The sequence below is a fragment of the Indicator indicator genome, chromosome 13 (assembly GCF_027791375.1).
Source record: "Indicator indicator isolate 239-I01 chromosome 13, UM_Iind_1.1, whole genome shotgun sequence".
NCBI lineage: Eukaryota > Metazoa > Chordata > Aves > Piciformes > Indicatoridae > Indicator > Indicator indicator.
Window position 1 is genome coordinate 27,784,262 of NC_072022.1, and position 20,821 is coordinate 27,805,082.

At 45.9% G+C, this 20,821-nt stretch overlaps 1 protein-coding gene across 1 annotated transcript in view; it reads left to right on the forward strand.

The window, feature by feature from the left end:
* Positions 1-20,821, forward strand: part of MME (membrane metalloendopeptidase) — a 42,386-nt gene that overhangs the window by 13,546 nt on the left and 8,019 nt on the right. The window contains exons 8-19 of the mRNA XM_054386045.1: positions 1,953-2,087; positions 4,655-4,756; positions 8,055-8,191; positions 8,982-9,075; positions 10,750-10,878; positions 12,024-12,122; positions 12,778-12,858; positions 13,738-13,841; positions 14,200-14,258; positions 18,181-18,300; positions 19,453-19,586; positions 20,335-20,400. Coding sequence (XP_054242020.1) covers positions 1,953-2,087; positions 4,655-4,756; positions 8,055-8,191; positions 8,982-9,075; positions 10,750-10,878; positions 12,024-12,122; positions 12,778-12,858; positions 13,738-13,841; positions 14,200-14,258; positions 18,181-18,300; positions 19,453-19,586; positions 20,335-20,400 — 1,260 coding nt within the window. The remainder of the gene's footprint in view (positions 1-1,952; positions 2,088-4,654; positions 4,757-8,054; positions 8,192-8,981; positions 9,076-10,749; positions 10,879-12,023; positions 12,123-12,777; positions 12,859-13,737; positions 13,842-14,199; positions 14,259-18,180; positions 18,301-19,452; positions 19,587-20,334; positions 20,401-20,821) is intronic.

The following is a 20,821-nucleotide window of genomic DNA, read 5'->3' on the forward strand; positions in this document are numbered from 1 at the left end:
TGGTATGCATTCTAATTAACCTGGTAGCACTTGATGCTGTGCTAATCTTGGAAGTGCATTAAGTCCTGGAGAGCTGAAGTGTACTCATTGTAGTCAGGTAGCTGAAACTACCACCACAGTAACCCTTAATTATCCAGGACTTCTTTTCTTGTAATTAAAAGCAGAAGCGAGGAGAACGTGTACAAAACATTTGGGGTCTGTAGGCATTTTGCTGATGTGCTGATAGCTAATACTCTAATAATGATGACCTTTGATTACAGAGCACATGCTAGTAAAGACAATCATCACTGTTATCTGTTCAGTTCCATCATCATCATCATCACCACATGTGCCACAGCCTCTAGGAGCTGGCTCTTGCGTCACAGTCTGCTCCCTTCCTTGTGTTACATTGACTGCAGCACCAAAGGGCCATTCCCCTTCTAATCTCTGACCCACCTGAAGATATCAAAACACTTTGCACTGCTGGGAAGTAGAGGAGGAAGTATTTTAAATCCAGGAGGTTTATCAGTGAAGGGCAGACCCATGATATTCTGCTGGGCAAGCCATGCCCTCCTTGAGGTCCCTGGGCTCTGTATGCTGCTGTGTCACTCTACTCTTTGAGCTTCCAGCAGGCAGCAAACAAGGGATCATCTGCACTTTAACCTCTGCCTTTATCAGGACTTCCCTTCACAAGGCTACAGGAGCAGTCTGTCAATAGGGTATTTTGAAAAGCTTTTTTCCCTGTAAGCTCCATGACTCCTCTGCTCATCCAGGAGTCACTCTGACATCCAAGTCCCCACTCAGAAACCTGCCAGTATTCACACAGTCCATCTGAAGTTAACTGAGCTGGTTCTTTGCCAACTGACCACACAGTGGTCTGCACTTCAGGCCAAGAGTAAAGTTGCAGAATCACACAGACTCACAGAATTGTCAGGGTTGGAAGGGACCTCAAGGATCAGCCAGTTCCTACCCCACTGCCATGAGCAGGGACACCTCACACTACAGCAGGTTGCTCACAGCCACATCCAGCCTGGCTGCAAAAACCTCCAGGGATGAGGCTTCCACCACCTCCCTGGGCAACCTCTGCCAGTGTCTCACCACCCTCATGGGGAAGAATTTCTTCCTCACATCCAATCTCAATCTCCCCATTTCTAGTTTTGTTCCATTCCCCCCAGTCCTATCACTCCCTGACACCCTCAAAAGTCCCTCCCCAGCTTTCTTGTAGCCCCCTTCAGATACTGGAAGGCCACAAGAAGGTCTCCTTGGAGCCTTCTCTTCTCCAGACTGAACAACCCTCTGCTCATCCTTGTGGCCCTTCTCTGGACACCTTCCAGCACCTTCATAAATGAAATGAATTCTGTAGACACTTGCCAGTGTGACTTTCAAGAGGATATACTTCCATGCTTTCATCCTTCCCCTTGATGAATTATTTTATGTGCAAAGTAATAAATACTTTTTTGTCTCTAGGATATCCAGATATGCTACCTTGAGAGGCAGCACCACAGTTTCTAAGTGTTCCAAGAAGCAATGGAGGAGGCTCAGTGCTTCTGGGAGTGATTTCCCCACAATGCTAATTCAACACAGCCCATCAGCATTGCTCTTGGTTTTATGTTTCTGGTATTTTTAGCAGTTGTAATTAAAGTGAGCTAGGAAAAAAAAAGCAACAAGGTTGATGGCTTAAGTATGGGACATAGAAATATCTCATTTGAGATAATGAAAACACAGGGGCAGTAGCTGAGACTGTTTGGCTTTGAACAGCAGGATGAATTATCCAGCAATTTTCCATGAGGGAATTTTCAGAGTTAATTTCTGTTTGTCAGCTAAGTGTATTGCAGAATAAATGACTACGGAATGGGGTATGGAAGGGATGAAGGACTGCAGCTCAGAAGGATGAAGTGGAATCTTAAAGATAATCAAGGTAGGGTAAACTTGGAAGAGTTTGGTCTGTAACACCTTTGTATTTGCTCCTGCAGGCATGCTCTGCCTACGTGGATTTCATGATTTCTGTAGCTATGCTGATCCTACAAGAAAGAAATATTTCTTTCAATGAGAACGAGGTCTCTGAGCAGATGAAGAGAGTTATGGAGCTGGAGAAGGAGATTGCCAACGTAAGAAAAACATTATTAAAGTGCCCTTTAAATAACTGCCTTTTCCCTTGATACCTAGGGGAGCTAACTGTAAACTGAGTTGTTAAGTTCCTCACTAATGTTATTCTGTGGGATCAAAAGCTGACCAAAAATGCACGGGGCCTGGAACACCTAAGAGGAACACATAATGAGAAGGACATGCCTTCTAAGGAGAGGGAAAATATTTGAGTTAGCTCTTTTCCAAAGAGCACAGTCTTTTATCCTAAGCTGTTCACATAAGCCCTTCAAGAGGAGAAAGGGAGCAAAGAGAGACATAAGTGGTTGCTGTTTAGTCTGTTTCAGAAAGGGAGTTTTGGGAGATGCTTCCTGGCCTCTTCTCTCTCTGCCCTGTTTCCCCCGTGGGCTGTTTGGTTATCAGAGCAGCAGATTCCCAGCCCTTAGCCTGCCAGTGCCACACAAAGTAATGTTTGTCCTGCAGAAGCTGCTCCACAATGCTGATTGTTCCCAGGGCATGTTCAATCAAACACTGTTCCCCGTCACAATGTGCCTTGGAGAAAAGGCTGGGATTTGAACTTGCATGGAGGGGAAACAAATGGAAATGCAAACGTTCATGAGCAGAAATGGTTGGACTTGATCTTAAAGGTCTTTTCCAGCCTTAATGATTCTGTGAAAAGCATGGCTGATGATTGTTAAACATCTCAGAAAGACCTGGAGCTGAGGATGATTGTAGAGCAACTTAAATGCAAACAAGTTCTAGCTTCAGCTGCTTTTCAAGCTACACTGATAGTAAGCCTATGGTTTTGGCAGAGGAAGACTTTTCCTTCCCCCATTTGTATAAAATAAACCCATCTGATTTCAATTCCTCTTCACATTTTCCTGTGAAACACACCTCTGACTTAGATCAGAGAAGGAAAATTATTACAAAAAAATAAAAGGAGTTAATTGGAGAAAGATTTGAAGGGGAGTACAAAAGGAAGCCCCAACTGAAATGTCTGTGGAGCAGTTGCTGCTGGTAGAGTACAGTTGGTGGGGGGTAAACTGTTGCCTCTGTGTTTAATCTCTTTGGTCAAAAACTCGGCACCAGCCTGGATGCTACTGGAAGAGAGCTGGTGTTGTGCTCTTGGGAGTCTGTTAAAGAGAAAAAGCCACTGAATGCACAATAGATTAGGAAAGAGGAAGAGGAAGAGAAAGCTTTTGTGAAGAAAGACAGAGATCAGATCAGACTTGGCCTGGCTGGGTTCTCAGAGCAGTTTAAATAGGCAATATCTGCTGTGCTCACTCCTGAGCCACTCAGGTAAGAGGTCACTCGAGGCAGCAGGGATGCAGCTTCCCCTGTGGGAACTACCCTCACAAGATCACTTTTTCCCCCATAATCGTTTGTGTCCTTGAATTTTCTTCCTCTGCCATCAAAAAGCGGAATCAGGGGCTGGGTGAATGATGAGCATCAGCCAGTGCTAGTGCTGTCACAAGATACTTCTGCAGCAGAACAAAGGTGTGAAAGAGGATCCAGGAATCCACTTCAGAAGCCTGCAGGGGCAGCCTAGCAAGGGACACACTAGTGCTGGAGGAAACAGAAAGACATCCAAGAGAGCATTCAGAGACCATGGGAATAGTTACCACTAGGTGCTGCTTTTGTCTTCTCTCAGGCTACATTGTCCACACCTTATTTCCAGAGACCTTCCTGCTAACATTTGCTGTCTGGAGACTCCAGTGATTAACTGGCCTCATAAAGCACCACCACAAACACAGGTCTCTGGCAGCCAGGCAGTTTCATTGTCTACAATAAATGGGCCTAGTAGAGTGGTGCCATGAAGGTGTTAATGCATGCACAGTTTTAACACACTGGTGCAGAACCTCCTTGCCTAGACTAATGCAAAGCTTACTTGAGTTGTGAGTTATGGCTCCCTTTCTGTTCTGGGAAGAACAGGCCAGACAGCAGCACACTCAGCTGCATTCCTACCACAGCACTCTGGTTGCCCTATGCTCCATAAATCTATGTCCTTTATTAGGCTGGAGCTTAGGAAGAAATTCTTTACAGTCAGGGTGGTGAGACACTGGAAGAGGTTGCCCAGGGAGGCTGTAGATGCCTCCTCCCTGGAGGTGTTCAAAGCCAGGTTGGATGAGGCCTTGAGCAACCTGGGCTGGTGGGAGGTGGCCCTGCCCATGGCAGGGGAGTTGGACTTGATGAACTTCAAAGTCCCTTCCAACCCAAACCATTCTGTACATCTGTGATTCCCTTCTCCCAAGATTTTTGCAGCTTGCATCATCCCATGAGTGTCATGGGATACTCTTGTGTTGATTGTGTCTGTGGGTAACAGATTCTGCTGTGGGTGCTGTGAGTGCTGTGGGTCTGTGTTCCTGCACAGCCCAAAAAGTAAAGCTGCAGTTCGCTGTCAGAAATGTAGCTCATTTCATCTGACATTTTATATGCTTTCCATCCATACTTACATGTAAGCTACTTTACACTTAATGCAAACTTATCTTTTAAGCCAGCAATGCTCATTTTCTTACTTTGTACTTCCACTTACTGAAACTGCTGTGAATTGCCTCAACAGACTTAGTGATTTTGTCCTTGCTAACTTTGATAGGCAACGACGAGATCTGAAGACAGAAATGATCCACTTCTGCTGTACAATAAAATGACCTTGGCACAGCTCCAGAACAACTTCTCCCTGGAAATCAATGGAAAGGTGATGATCAGTAATCTGGTATTTTAACCTCCAGTTTGTGACTAAGTTAAACAATGAAGCCTGACAACTATTTCTTTTCAAGACATTAAGTCTTGAGCTGGGCCATATTTGAAATTGAGCTGGGTACCTGACCTGCACACTCCTACCTAAACATCTGCTGACTCTAAACTGGGTGGAAAAGGCTCTACTTCTGTACCCAGTTTCTCCTTACTTGAAGGCAGATCTTATCCTCTGCTTCAACATAGAGAGATGGAAAAGGACAAAGGAAAAAAGCCAATCCCATGAGTTTGATTTACCCTCATGGATTCAGGGTGGTAAATTCTGTAAAACCTGCGGTACATAGCCCTTGTTACAAGTCAGAGTGCAGATCAATTCCCTTCTTATCTTATTACCACAGCAGCTCCAGAAGGATTCAGAAGAAATCAGCCAGAGGGGTGCACATTCAGAACAAGAAGTCCTCTTTTTCCAACATCCCCTCAGTAAGATGGGCTCCCAAAGCATGCAGAAAGAAGCCCAAAGGTCATGCCTATGGATCAGGAAATCTCTCCCCATTCCTTCCCCTGTAGCTCCCACAGGATGTTTCAGCTCTGTCTTTCCCCTGCCCCTCAGCCATGTGCCATTTGTGCACCATAACCTTCAGCTCTTGGAGCCACAAAGTCCAGCTAGGGAGCAGGCAGAGTTGATAACATGTGGGTGTGCCTGCTCAGTGCATCATGTCCCACATAGACACAGTGGTGTTCAGCATCAGTGACTCCTCCTTCAGTCCCTGGCACAACAGGCAAGCAGTTAACTGAGCTGTCACAGGGAGGACACAATGGCCCGGCTGGCAGGAGGGCATTACTGTCTCTTTTGAGGCCACTCAGGTACTATCAAAATACTGCCCCAAATTCCTTGCCACAGCTTCATAATTGCTGCTGTTGTTATTGACTTCAAATTCTTCAGCTTTAAAGTACAGGACAGTTCACTCCTGCCCACCTTAATTTGTTTCATAATTTACCTTCTCCCACAGATCCCAGCTGAACACCATCACAGTCCTAATGACAGAAACTAACTTCTCTTGTCACAGAATGGTATTGCCCTGCTCATTTTTAGTTCCTGGGGAGAGCTGCAGATCAGCAATAATCATCTGCTCTAAATTTATCCCCAAATGCTCAAAAGACACATGATGGGAGTTGGTAGCATTGTTGTAACTGTCTAAGGATAGAACAGCAATTATCCCTAAGATTAGCTTGATGTTGGCTGCTTCTCTTCCAAACTTGAAGTGATTCTGTTCCTGAAAGCTTATCTGCTTCCCTCAGCTCCAGGAGTTTGTCTGATGAAAGACATCAGCTCTTTTAATAAAACTTCCTCTCAAAAAATACAGGTTGGCAAAAAAAAAAGTCACCAACGCTTCTCAAAGCAACAGGCACAACAAAAAAGGTTTGAAATTCTGACAAAAAAACAGTTTTTTATCTGCTTTGCATAAATGTGACACCTCCCTGGTCATTGCTGAGATGGTACCTGGGGTAAAAGCGTTTAAGAGCTCTAGAATTCTGGGGTGCATCAAGAAAAGTGTGGCCAGCAGGGCTAGGGAAGTTCTCCTCCCCCTCTACTCTGCCCTGCTGAGACCACAGCTGGAGTACTGTGTCCAGTCTTGGTCTCCCTAGTTCAAGAGAGACAGATACCTGCTGGAGAGAGTCCAGTGGAGGCTATGAGGATGATGAAAGGATTGGAACATTTCTCCTATGAAGAAGGTCTGAGAGGCCTGGAGCTGTTTAGTCTGGAGAAGGCTGAGAAAGGATCTTGTCAGTGTCTATAAATATCTGAGGGGTGAGTGTCAAGAAAAAGGGCCTTTTTGGTGGTGCCCAGTGGTAGGTCACAGTCTCACAGTCTCACAGTCTCACAGTGTATCAGTTGGAAGGGACCTCAAGAGATCATCAGGTCCAACCCCCCTGCCAGAGCAGCATCACTTAGGGGAGTCCACACAGGACAAAGGGTACAAGCTGGGACCCAGGAGGTTCTACCTCGACATGAGGAAAAACTTACTTGGTGTGAGGGTGCTGGAGCCCTGGAGCAGGCTGCCCAGAGAGGTTGTGGAGTCTCTGTCTCTGGAGACTTTCAAAATACATCTGAATGTGTTCCTGTGTGACCTACCCTAGGTGACCCTGCCTTGGCAGGGGGGTTGGACTCAGTGATCTCTGAGATCCCTTCCAACCCCCATGATTCTATAATTCTATGAATTCTGATGATGATTTTCAGCTTCTGCTCTGAATCATTTTCTCAGTCCAAGCAGTCTCAAGCCACAGATCAGGAGATTTTGGAGCCATGTATGTAGAGCTAGCTGTGAGGTTGCTGTCATTTACTATAGAAGTGAGTGGAGGCACTGGGGCAATATGTCACACAGTGCAAGTGTCTGTGCCCACAGGCCACCTTCTCTCAGCAAGCCAGAAAATGACTCTGTGCTCTCCAGCCAGTAATGCTCTCTGAGGCAAACAGCACTGCCCAAGGGAAGTTATTTATTTATCAGCAAAGGACTGAGAGTTCCCAGCTGGGAGTGCCCAGGCACTGCAGTGCTGCTCTGCTCAGCTCACATGGACACCACAGAATGAAAACTTCACAAAACCTTTTCATAGGTTCCCTGAGCCTCTCACAACAATGAATGCAGCACAAAGAAAGAGGGGTTTAGGGCCAGAGCAGTAGAAAACAAACCACCACTCCAGCCTTTGTCAGGTTTCTCAGGCTGACCTGCTGTCAGATCTGTGCTTCCCCAGTACCAGAGGACAATTCACTACAGAGAGAGGATTTAGAGTGTCTGTTCTAAAGCCTGTTGAAATAAATCCTTTTATGGACTTCAGTGTACTTCAGAACAAGTCCCTGCCATATGCTTCAGGATGGATGGCCAAGGATGCCATGAACCCTGCAGCCCCACAGGTGCAGAGCCACTGAACTGGTCAGGGTCAGCGTGTCCCTTAAAAGCTCTTAGTCAAACACAGCAAACAGGCAGCTGAAAATTTTACTTAAAATACCATTTCTGCTTTCCCAGGCCAGAAGGAAGGGACTATAACCTCTTTAGTTGTGGTAGTCTGAAATCAAAGCAAAGTCTTATCCCTTCCTGCTACACGCCTCTCTATTTTAATGGGATTTTAGAGCACAGAGGAGATAACTGATCTCAGACATTGCTCTGGTTACAAGCAGTGCAGCTCTCAGGCAAATTAAAAGGCAGAGCATTTGTGTTACACAAACATATTTACATTGGAAAACCAGCTGAAGGCTCTTTCTTCCTGATTTAACTATATGACAACACACCTTCGTTCTCCAGGTATTCAACTGGTCAAAATTCATCAATGACATCATGTCAACAGTGCAGATCAACGTGGGGAACACCGAGCACGTCATTGTTTATGACCCTGAATACCTCACCAAGCTGAAGCCTATTCTTATCAAATATACCCACAGGTAGGTAACATGGCCATTGCTGTTTGTGTGGTGGAGAAGGACCTGGGAGTCCTGGGGGAGAGCAAGTTCTCCATGGGACAGCAATGTGCCCTTGTGGCCAAGAAGGCCAATGGTGTCCTGGGGTGCATTCAGAGGAATGTGTCCAGCAGATCCAGGGAGGTTCTCCTCCCCTTCTACTTTGCCCTGGTGAGGCCACACCTGGAATATTGCATCCAGTTCTGGGCTCCCCAGTTCAAGAGGGACAGAGATCTACTTGAGAGAGTCCAAGGCAGGGCTACAAGGATGCTGAAGGGACTGGAGCACTGCCTGATGAGGAGAGGCTGAGAGCCCTGGGGGTGTTTAGTCTGGAGAAGAGAAGGCTGAGAGGGGATCTAATAAATGTCTAACAATATCTGAGGGCTGGGGGTCAGGAAAAAAGGGACAGGGACAGCCTCTGCTCATTTGTGCCCTGGGATAGGACAAGGTGCAATGGATAAAGACTACAGCACAGGAGGTTCCACCTCAACATGAGGAAGAACTTCTTCACTGGGAGGGTCACAGAGCACCGGGACAGGCTGCCCAGAGAGGTTGTGGAGCCTCCTTCTCTGGAGACTTCCCAACCCTGTCTGGATGCATTCCCGTGCTACCTGTGCTGGATTCTATGGTCCTGCTCTGGCAGCAGGTTTGGACTGGAAGTTCTCCAGAGGTCCCTTCCAACCCCTAACATCCTGTGATCCTCTGTTTTCCAATAAACCTTAGTAGCCTAAAGACATGAGCAGCTTATTATTGTTGTTGTTGTCTTGTTAAACAGGGACCTTCAAAATTACATGGGCTGGCGCTTCGTCATGGATCTTGTCAACAGCCTGAGCCGCATCTACAAGGACACCAGGAACGCTTTTCGTAAGGTGCAGCACCTGACCTCTATTTTAAGTTGTAAAGATGACTTTTTGGGAACCACAAAAGATCTTTTTTTTTTTTTTTAATGCACTTGTAATATAAAACAATGCCATGTGTTGTGAATTTTGCACACAAAATCTGGGACAGGCTCCCCAGAGAGGTTGTGGAGTCTCCTTCTCTGGAGACTTTCAAGACCTGTCTGGATGTGTTGCTGTGTGACCTGTGCTGGGTTCTATGGTCCTGCTCTGGCAGTGGGGCTGGACTGGATGATCTCCAGAGGTCTCTTCCAACCCCTAACATTCTGTGATTCTGTGTTCACTGAAGCTTCTGCTGGAGTGTTCACATAATTTCTGTGATGCATGCTTGATGGCTGGAGAGGATTTGAAAAGCTCTGCTCTGGTGCTTGGTCTCTGTGCTCTTCCGAATCTAAACCCGTCCCTGTTTTGATGCCAGCACAGTCTTTTACTTGCAAGTGGGTACTGAACTCTTCTGACTGAACTGCAACATTTAAGCTAGAGCAGGGGAGATTTAGGTTGGATATCAAGGGGAAGTACTTCACAATGAGGGTAGTGAGATACTGGAACAGGTTGCCCACTGAAAGGGTTGGAGGCCCCATCCCTGGAGACATTCCAAGTCATACTTGATGGGGCCCTTGTGCAACCTGATCTAGTTCAAGGTGTCTCTGCTCACTGCAGGGGGTTGGACAAGATGACTTTTGAGGGTCCCTTCCAACCCAATGCACTCTGTGATTCTCTGATTTGTTGCAAATTCTTCATCATCCAAAGCAAAACATTTCCAGTCAAACATTATGAGCCCAATCTTGGTTTTCAGGCATTTGATCCTGCAGGTATTTTATGCTCTGAAGGAAATGCAGAGAAATTTCACAGACAGGCTGGAGATGAAAGTCCCTTTGTATTGCCACAGTAGGATTTCCTACATTGCAAGCTAGCTCAGCTCCGTTAGAAACGGTTAAAGCCACTTGGTGATACCTGTCAGTGACAGAAGAAATACTTCTAACACACACATGCAGCTTTTTAAGGAGATTACTTTGCTGCATAATCACAGTGGCCCCGTCAGAGGCTGGAACTGCAACAGAGATCCCTGGAACAGTGGAAGCCTTGTGTCAGCGTGTTCCTCTTGAACCTCCCCTGCTCTTAGCTTTCAGAGTGGTTTTCTTCTCTCTACCTTTCATCTTTATAAGAATAAAGAATCTTGCTAATGATTCCCATGTTTCCTCAGCCTGTGGCAGATGTTCTCATTACAGAGCCTGTCTAACTGCCATACCCACAAATGTGAGTCACATCCATCTATTTAAGGTGGATTAGGGTCCTGTGAAACACACATGTGCCAGTCTCCCTATAGAATCAGAGAATTGTTTGCGTTGGAAAAGCCTTTTAAGATCATTGAGTCCAACCTTCAACCTAATACCACCGTGGCCAACAAGCCATGTCCCCAGGTGTCAAGGCCACAGGTTTCTTGAACACCTCAAGGGATGGGGACTCTACCACCTCCCTGGGCAGCCTGTGCCAATCCTTGACGACCCTTCCTGGGAAGAAATTGTTCCTAATGACCTAACCTAACCCTCCCCTGGCACAATTCCCTCTCATTCTCATCACCTGTTACTAGGCAGGCCCTCTGTGGGCCCAGATGTCACTCTTTCACCTCCTGCTTGTGTTTCCCAGGCACTCTACGGCACGACATCAGAGACTGCTGTGTGGCGGCGCTGCGCCAACTACGTCAACAGCAACATGGAGAATGCGGTGGGAAGGCTGTACGTGGAGGAGGCCTTTGCTGGAGACAGCAAACACGTGGTGAGGCCTTGAGCAAACTCAGCCTTGTGCCTTCTAGGCACCACTTCATTGTCACAGCTTTCACACAGCATTGATGACACTTTTTGTTAAACCCTTTCTGTGTAGTTGGTTACTTCTTAGTTTGCAGCCTGCCAACAAGGGCGCAGGGACAGTTGGTTACTGATGGTTGTCTTCAGTCACTGAACTTAATTACAGAATCATAGAATTGTTTCAGTTAGAAAATACCTCCAAGATCATAGAGTCCAACCTTCAATCCAACACCACTATGGCCGTTAAACCATGTCCCCAGGTGCCACGGCCACAGGTTTCTTGACCATCTCCAGGGATGGGAACTGCATCACCTCCCTGGGCAGCCTTCAGGGACCACTCCTTCAGGGCAGAAATTTTTCCTAATATCCAACCTAGACCTCCCCTGGCAGAATTTCAGGCCTCTTCTTCTCCTTCTACCACCTGAGACTAGAGAGAAAAGACCAACTCCCACCTAGCTTCAACCTCCTTTCAGGGAGTTGTAGAGAGCAACAAGATCTCGCCTCAGCCACTCTTCTTCTCCAGACTAAATATCTTCAGTTCCCTCAGCTGCTCTTCACCAGCCCTGTTCTCCAGACCCTTCAACAGCTTTGTTCTCTGGACCTGCTCCAGCTCTTCAATGTCCTTGTTGGAGTGAGGGCCCCAAAACTGAACCCACTATTCAAGGTGTGCCCTCAGCAGTGTCCTGTCCAGGGCTATGATCACTTCCCTACTCCTGCTGGCTACACCATTGCTGATCCAGGCCAGGATGCTGGTGACCTTCTTGGCAACCTGGGCACACACTGGTTCATGTTCAGACAGCTATTGACCAGCACCTCCAGGTCTTTTTCTGCCACTCTGACCTAAGCCTGGAGCATTCCTGGAGCTGTTAACCCTTAGCTGACTCCTATTCACTCCTACTGTATGCAGGCACCTTTTGACATATGCAAGGTGATGTGATCAGATGAACAACATTGATGGATGGGTCTCTATCAGATGTTTTTTTTGACCTGAATGACTAAATTTCATTGCCTTGTGAGCTCATGCCCATTCCCTCTCCTCCCAAGGGACAGGCTAAATGTCCAACTAGAACTGGATCATTTGATGTGGCTTTGTAACATTCTGCTGCTTTCCCCAAGGTGGAGGAAATGATTGCAGATATCCGTGATGTCTTTATCCAAACCTTGGATGAACTCACCTGGATGGATGCAGAAACCAAGAAGAAAGCAGAACAAAAAGTAAGTTAAATCTGAAATGTAGTGAGGTCTAAGAAACCCTTGAAAGTTTCTACAAAAAGTCACTGTTTCAAGTCTTTTCTAAATACAAAGCACTACTTGGCCATCAGAAGAAACTGAGTAAGGTTTGGGACTTCCAATTGTGAACATTTGGGAATGTTTAAATAACTTCTTGCACTGCAGTACAGATAGATGTAGGAGGAGCTAGTTAAGAAATAGGGAACCAGACCCAAACTGTGTGCAAGTGTTCACATTTCTGGAAATTTCTAGGTGTGTTTTCCTGTAATGAACTGAAGTAAAAAAAAAAAAAAAATCCAGTTATTAATTTCATTTCTGTTTTAGCTACTGTAAAATATGTCAAAGACTTCAGAATTTCTGCTATTTGTTTACACCAGCCTGTCAGCTGTTTGTCTGTCTGTCTGGTGCACTTTACTTGCAAAGGAAGGAAGAGAAGAGAGTTTCTAGACTTTTCCCTGGTTGTAATTAACCATCAGAGCTTTACAGTGCTCCAAATCAACACAAAATGTAAACAAAACCTACAGATAATTAACATCCTGAAGTCTCTGCAGTCACTTCCAGATTTCATTTCTTAGCTAATTAGGATTGATTTCTAAATCTGGCTGGATTTGCTATGGATGTCAACTGCTGTTGTCCCTAGGCCCTGGCAATCAGAGAGAGGATTGGGTACCCAGATGAGATCGTGACTGATGATGACAAGCTGAACAGTGAGTACCAGGAGGTAAGTGTCCCTGACAGGCAGGATGGTTAGGGAAGGGTCACATCCACTCCAGTACAGTATTTGAGGGGATTTCAAGGGAATGGATCAGTTCTAGAGGAATTACACTAGGATAAAATGTGCAGAAGGGCTGGAACACCTCTGCTGCAAGGACAGGCTGAGGGAGCTGGGGTCATTCAGCCTGGAGAAGACTCCAGGGGAACCTTAGAGATGCCTTTCAACACCTGCAGAATCCTACAGGAAGGCTGCAGAGGGACTTTTCCTGAGGATGTCTAGAGACAGGACAAGGGGGAATGGTTTAAAGCTGAGGGAAGGTAAGTTTAAACTGGATCTTAGGAAGAAGTTCTTCAGTATGAGGGTGGTGAGACTCTGGAACAGGCTGCCCAGAGAGGTCATGGGTACTTCCTCCCTGGAGCTGCTGAAGGCCAGACTGGATGAGGCCTCGCGCAGCTGAGTCTACTTGAGAGGTGTCCCTGCCCAGGGCAGGGAGGTTGGAGTAGGTGATCTCTAAGGTCCCTTCTAACCTAAGCCATTCTAGGATTCTATGATAAAATGCAGAGCCAACAGTGCTGAGTCCAGTGGCTACAGGTTTCAAGCAGGCAACTCCCCAGAGGTTAGAGTCAAACCCAAAAAATGCTGAATGCCACTCAAAAGATCAATATAAAAAGGCAATAAAGATCTCTGGAAAGAATTACAGAGCCACTAGGATATATCCAGCTACAGTAGCAACCCTGTGACATAGCAGAGCACTGCAAACTCAGAACCTAGTCCTCAAAATGCATTGCTTAGCTCATTGTGCTTTAGAGTAGATCCTCCAGATCCATGTCTTTTACTGCAAGTCAGTAACACCACCTCTAAGGACTTTTCCCTCTTTCTTTTTAGTTGAACTACAAAGAAGAAGAATACTTTGAAAACATTATTCAAAATTTGGTATTCACCCAGAAGAAAAGGTTGAAAAAGCTTAGAGAAAAGGTGGACAAAGAGGAGTAAGTATTTAAAAATACTGTGTGTGGCTTTCATCCACTTTCCACTGGAGGAGGTTCTGGGGGGGTAGTCAGTGATGATTTAATGACCCTCCTTCTGCACTTTGCCCTCCATGAAGGGGGCATTGCTCATGTCTCAAAGGCTGGACCTACATCAGCAAGTAGAGCAGAGCAACTGGGAGCTGGTGTATGCCTAAGAAACGCAGAGTTAAGTACTCTGGAGTAGGTCAAGTCTGGTCCTTTAGTTCCCAGTGTGGGTTAAGTGGACTTCTGGAGAGCAGCTTTGTAATGAAGTTCATCTGAAAGATGCCATTAAGAACTGAAAATGATCTGACATTTATTCTTCTGTTACTATTATTAGGTGGATAAGTGGAGCTGCTGTGGTCAATGCTTTTTATTCAGCAAGCAGAAATCAGATAGGTAAGGCTTACTAACTTCTTAACTGGAGACAGGTTTAATTAACACAAATGATTTATGTATGTGTGTATATTTTTAAAATGAAAAAGTGAAACCACCTGAACATTCTGGGGGCTGCAGAAAGGCCTCAGTGCAGCACAATCAGAAGTTGTCATTCATAGAGGTTGTCATTTCATCTCTTTGGGTTTTGAGTTGCCTTTGTGCAGACCAAAACCAAACAAAAATACAGGATGAGAAGAGAAGCAGTGTGGAGTGGCTACAGCTTTAATGGCCAAGGTAAACAATAAAAATTAAAAGGCCACCAAATTTAAGGGGTGAGCAAGGAGCACAGCACCACTTTTACCTGAAGGAAACAGTGGCTTCAAAAAGCCCCAGAGCTTCCTGCCATGGACTTCTTGTGGCTTCCACTCCTTACAGCCCTGCTGCTGTACCCCCCCAGCTGCTTCTGAGTTTCTGTGTCCTCATTTCCAGTGCTTCCACACACACAGCTGTAAGAGGCAATGCTCAGAGGAGAGACTCCAGCAATCAGCTTCACATAAGCTGTGCTTAGCAAACTTGTCCCATGCTGCACGGGCCCAGCAGCTCATGGGCTCACTGCTTCTGGAGCATAGGGTTATGGTTCCAGAGCTGCTTCAAGTCCCAAGCAGACAGAAATCCTGCATGGCTATCTACAAAGATCCAAGACAAGTGGAACATAGAATCACAGAATGGTAGGGGTTGGGAAGGAGCTCAGGAGATCATCAAGCCCAGCCCCCCTGCTAAAGCATTTGGGGCCCAGTGAAACCAGCATTGCCCAAAAGACAAAGTTTGCTCAGAAAACATCTCACCAGCTCTCTTATCTATAGCACTTCAAGATCTAATTAGGAACCACAGCACACCACAGCTCCATTCCAGTAGGACTTTAAGTAGTCCCACTTCAATGGCGACTCCTAACTGGTCACTGACTTAAATACAAAGCCCTGACATGCATCCTTTTACATAAGGCTTAAGAAAAGAAGAAAAGTTTAAGTGCTTTTGGGGCATCCTCAGCTGTGGCACTTAAGAAGCAAGGTCTGCCAGATGCCTTTGAGCTCACTGTCTGCTGTCATTTAATTCTGCTGTTTTTGGGAAGTGGAAATGGCCACCTGGTAGCTTAAACCAAGGGGAGAACCAAACTGAAAAAAGAGAAAAGTTCACTACAATCAAATTGTTTTCATAGGGCTTTTGAGCATAAACATTTCTACTCTCAGCCCACCCAAAACCATCCATGGTGAAAAGTAAAAGAGAATAGGAAGCCGTCAAATGCTTTTAAAGACAAAGAATTCATTGTAGCTAGAGGTTAGAACTGTGTGGCAGCACTGAGGTTTCTCAGTTTGTGAGCTGTGCCAGCTCTGCACAGCCTTGATGCACCACAAAGCATTTTACACAAAGCATTAATTCTGCCTCACACTATGTCTGTCATAAGCCATTCTTCAGATACTGTTGTTCTCCACACTTCATACCTGCCAAGGTGTTAGTGAGGTTCTGTGACCCACAGATAGCTCCTGCAAACAAGGCTCTAAAAAATGAGAAACCCTTGTCCTGGCCTAGAAATGAAACAATTACTTATGAAGGCTTCCAAGGAAAGTATTTGCTGAAGACATTATTTTCACTGCTAGGGATGGAATTCCCACTGCCTTTCAGTCTTCAGGAATGGCTTTTGAGGTAGTCCCACCTCCTTTATCAAATGGACTATTAAATCAAGGTGAAAACTGTTGGGTACTCCTTCCTCTGGGCTCTCCTAACACTAGTTTCAAAATAACACTACAGTTCTGCAGGACTGTTCCCACCAGCAGGACTTCAGTAGCACCAAAGTTAACCAAAGTTAAGCTTGACTTGGGGACCAAATGTTTATTCCCTGTCCAAAAGCACTCCCTGATGTCCAGTCTGCTCAGCCAGATGGATGCAGTTCTCTTCCACTTTTAACAGAGTCACATTTGGTGTTTTCTGTGCAAAACCCAGAGCTCATTTAGCTCCTCTGATCACCCAAGCCTTGATTCTGCCAGGGCAGGTTTTGAGGAACAGGATCAGCTTCATAAGGGAAGAAATCAAACTGAGCCAAGCATTCCAAAAGGATTTTTTCCTTTTTCATTCTTTCTGGCCCCACTGAAGAAAATGTATCCCTGCAGTCCAAGATCTTACTGCAAATGTGATCCTGACTTCTAGCCGTAACCTGTGTCTTTGCAGTAGCTTGCACCTTCTGCAACTCTGCATGGGGCACACTGGGACTGCAGCACTGCCTACCTCAGCATCATGAAAGGATTGAGGAGAAAACTCCTTGTATTGGTTCAGTCATGCACAGGAGAAGGGATTAAACGCACTAGAAATGCTGCTGCTTGCAAAGGAATTCAGCAGCTGCACCCCTCACCTAGTTTTGAGTTTCATGCCCTTGTCAAATCTTTCGTGATATTTGCCAAGGGTGAAGTTAACCCAAACTGTTCTGGCTGTGCAGTGGGTTGCAGAGGTGAAAGATGAAATCAGCATTGTGAAATCCAAGATGGACTTCACAGAGACAAACCCATGTGAACTTCACTGAGCAGCACTGCTTGGTTAAGGGTGGCAAGGCGGTGCAGCCAGTGGGGCAGGTGGTAAAGCCAAGGAGTGTTTAGCTCATTACTGAACATTTAGCACAAGAATCACCTCAGGCAGCTTTGTTTAGAGCAGCTTTGTTCATTGAGCTGTGGAAAAGGAATCATGATTTGGAAGACTGAAGCTGGTGACTGGCAGTTAATGTGAGCCATAAATTCTTACCTCCTTCAGCTATGGCATGCCACAGGATAATTAAAGCAGTCTGATCTTTAGAATGATGTCTGAGTTCACTCAGGGTTTTGCTTTTTAAGTAAAAACCCTCTAAAGAGTTCTGTGCATGATGGGTAGGAAATTTAGAGCTCTGCTCTTGCAAGATGGCCTGATCTTCACTGCTCCATCAGTGAAGGAAGGAACAAGACGGTAAGGAAGCCACTCAACCTCAAAAAATGAGCTGAGCTGCCTCTAGTAAGGTCCAGCACTCCCTAGAGCTCCTGTGTCCCAGGCAGCAGTTTGTATAGTGCAGCAGAAGTGGGAGTTTTGTAACCTGCTTCCGTTTTCCCATGGTGCTTCCTCCTCTGGAAAGAAACTGCTAGAACTAGACTGGATTTGTGCTGCAAGGCAACCAACACTGCAGTGAAAACTGCCATCCAGCTCCTCTTTTCTGTTCAAGTTCTGCAGTCATATCTCATTCACAGTGAGAATTAATACTCAATATTGCTGCAGCAGGCTGGAGTAGAGGGGAAAGCCTCCATGAAAGAGAAAGTGTAATTTGGTATCTGGTAGAATATTTTGTCATTCTTCATTTATACAAAGATCACAATTGTTAAGTGATTTCTTTTTTTTTTTTTTTTCCTTACTGATTTCTTAGAAAAAAATGAGCACCAAGTGGGTGAAAAGAACCAGTGTGCTCCAGTTCTTTGGCCTATTTTTACTGATTCTAGTGGGAATTATTGCTATGTCCAGTGGAAGAATAAAGTCTTCTCTCCTGAGACTGATTTGTGGTGGGGGCAATGATCAAACAATTTATTCTGCTAGGGGAACACCTTCCACTTTTCATGACATCATCAGGTTTGCTTGATAACAATGCAGCCAAGTGCTGCAAATTGAAAAGTAAACTGATTTTTTTTTTTTTTGCTAAGTAAAATAGTAAAGACAAAGTAAAAGCTGATCATGACTTTGGGAGTGTCTAAGGAGGAGGGGAGTGCTGCTGCTGCTCTGCTCCTGCTGTCCTACAACCATCCCCATGTATCAGCTCACTTGCTGCTGCTGGTGAATCTGAGGGAGCAGCATGACTCTGGCTGAAGCCCATTGAAAAATGTCTGTTCATGCTGTGGGATAATGAGGCAGGGCCCTGACTGTGTTGTGGTTTTCCTTGCAGTCTTCCCTGCTGGCATTTTGCAGCCTCCTTTCTTCAGTGCATCCCAGCCCAAGTCCCTGAACTATGGTGGCATAGGCATGGTCATTGGGCATGAAATCACACATGGCTTTGATGACAACGGTAAGGCACCAAGCTTCTGCTTGTAAAACTTAAGAGTGCCAGAATGTTCTGCATGCTTTAGCGCTTAATCACTCCAGAAAGCAGATAAAGTGAATTCTCCATCAGAAATCCACATCTGGATTTTTGAGGCTTTACAGTATTGTTCTCCATGATGATTCCCTACAGCAGAATCCAAGGAATCCCACAGACACTCTTGCCACTGCAAGGCTGCAGGAACAGCTCTGGATGTTGGTCTGTGGCACACAAGGGCTTTTAACAGAGCTGCTGCTCACCTGCTTTTCCCAAGGCCTACAGCAAAACCCATCATAAACCACCCAGAACTGTGCCAGGGTGTGCCACTGGGCTGGCTGTCTCAAGGGTCTGGCTCTCAGGCCTGCTGCCCAGCCACACTGGTCACTTCTCCCCACACTATGATCAACCACAGGTCAGAGCCGTTCCAGGCTTCTCAAGAGAGGCTTTAAAAATGAAAGAGAAAGAAAGGAAAAGCTGTAAAATACGTAAGCATCATCTGTTTGACCACCTCATTACTATGATATTTTTTTCTGCATGACTGCCTATTGCCCTTTCTACTGCACCAAACCCCTCTGTTCCTCTACACAGAATTCTCTTAAAGTGATTCCACCCTTCTGCTCTGCTCTGGTGAGACCTCACCAAGAGCACTGTGTCCAGATCTGGGGCTCCCAACACAACAGGGACATGGATCTGCTGGGGAGGGTACAGAGGAGGCCACAAAGATGATCAGAGGGCTGAAGAACCTCCTCTATGTGGACAGGCTGAAAGAATTGGGGCTGATCAGCCTGGAGAAGAGAAGGCTCCAGGCAGACCTCAGAGCAGCATTTCAATATCTGAAGGGGACCTACAGGAAGGCTGGAGAGGGACTCTTCAGAAGGGGCTGTGGTTATAGGATGAGGGGCAGTGGTTTGAAATTGGAGCAGGTTGGACATCAGGAGGAAGTTCTGCACAGTGAGGGTGGGAAGACACTGGAACAGGTTGCCCATGGATGTCCTTGAGGCCCCATCCCTGGAGACATTCAGGATCAGACTCGATGTGCCCCTGGGCAGCCTGGAGGTGTCCCTGCTGACTGCAGGAGGGTTGGACAAGATGCTCTTTGAGGGTCCCTTCCAATCCAATCCAATCTGTGAATTATTGCAGGCAGAAATTTCAATGAGAATGGAGACCTTGTAGACTGGTGGACTGAAGAATCAGCACAGAATTTTAAGGAGCTATCCCAGTGTATGGTGTACCAGTATGGCAACTTCTCCTGGGACCTAGCAGGTGGACAGCACGTATGTCATATACCTTTGTAACCATCAATGGTGATTTTCATGAGGAAACATAGAACTCTTCTGTTCTAAACATGCAAACCCTGACTTCAGAACCTGATGATGATTCTAAAGTGTTGGAGCTTTGAATATCATGGCCCAGTGTCTTGGGCTGAAGGTTGAAAATGTAATGGCATTAAAACGAAGTGACAGGTTCCCCATCAGCCAGGCTTCATCATCGTGAGTGGTGCTGCCCTGATTGAGGAATAGCAGCCAAAGAGGCACCTCCTATGTATCTTGCTACCTGACCTGCCTAACATGCAGGAAAATCCTTTGCTAGCAGGTTTGCTGCTGATAATTTCAGCTGCTGGGAGTTTGGAGTTGAACTTGTTTTGTAGAGTCAAGTGGGACAGGTTCTGCCCACCGCCTCTAACTGGGACTGTAGTAAGAAGCTGAGGGTTAAAGACATGGGGAAAACAGGAAGTTTGACTGAACACTGACTAAGCATCAGAAAATCTGGGTAGAAGAGCTATGAGAGCCTAGGAAACTGTCTGTAAGGCAAAGAAGAGGATGAGGGAAGAGTATCCTCAGGGCATTTGAGACAAGGGAGGCAAAGACCTTCCTGAGATGTGAACACAACCTTCTGCTAAAACTTCAGATCTGAAGGGAATGTTTGCCTTTGAACAGTGGAAACCACCCAGAGTTTGCCATCATAGGGCCTGGATCAGCTCTGCTTCCCAGAAAAACTGTACTTTTCCTTTCTGTTTTACAGCTGAGTGGCATCAACACCCTCGGAGAAAACATTGCTGACAACGGGGGGGTGAGACAAGCCTATAAGGTAAGAGGCATCCACTTCCCTGCTTTAGCTGAAACCATCACACATCAAGAATTAATCCCAGAGCCTTTGAAGAAGCAGCATTATTTTTGTATTAGGCACAAGACCATACCTACTGCCCCATCAAGGCATGGTTTAAAACTGCTGCCCAGCAGCTGCACTTCTTTCAACCTGTGAATCACTCCCTGGTACATATTCTCTGTTCTAGTGCACTCCTTTTCAGCTGACTTAATTTTTTTTTCCCCATTTTTTCCTACTGTGAATTTGTAGAATGAGAACATTTACTGCATCACACTTGGACCATCACCTCTAACTGAACTGGTGATGCTGAGCAGCTGTTTGTCTCTGCCTCCATCAGCTTTTTTTTCTGCCAGGAAGGAGGGACAGAAGGATTTTACCTATAAACAATCTGCCTCCATGGAAT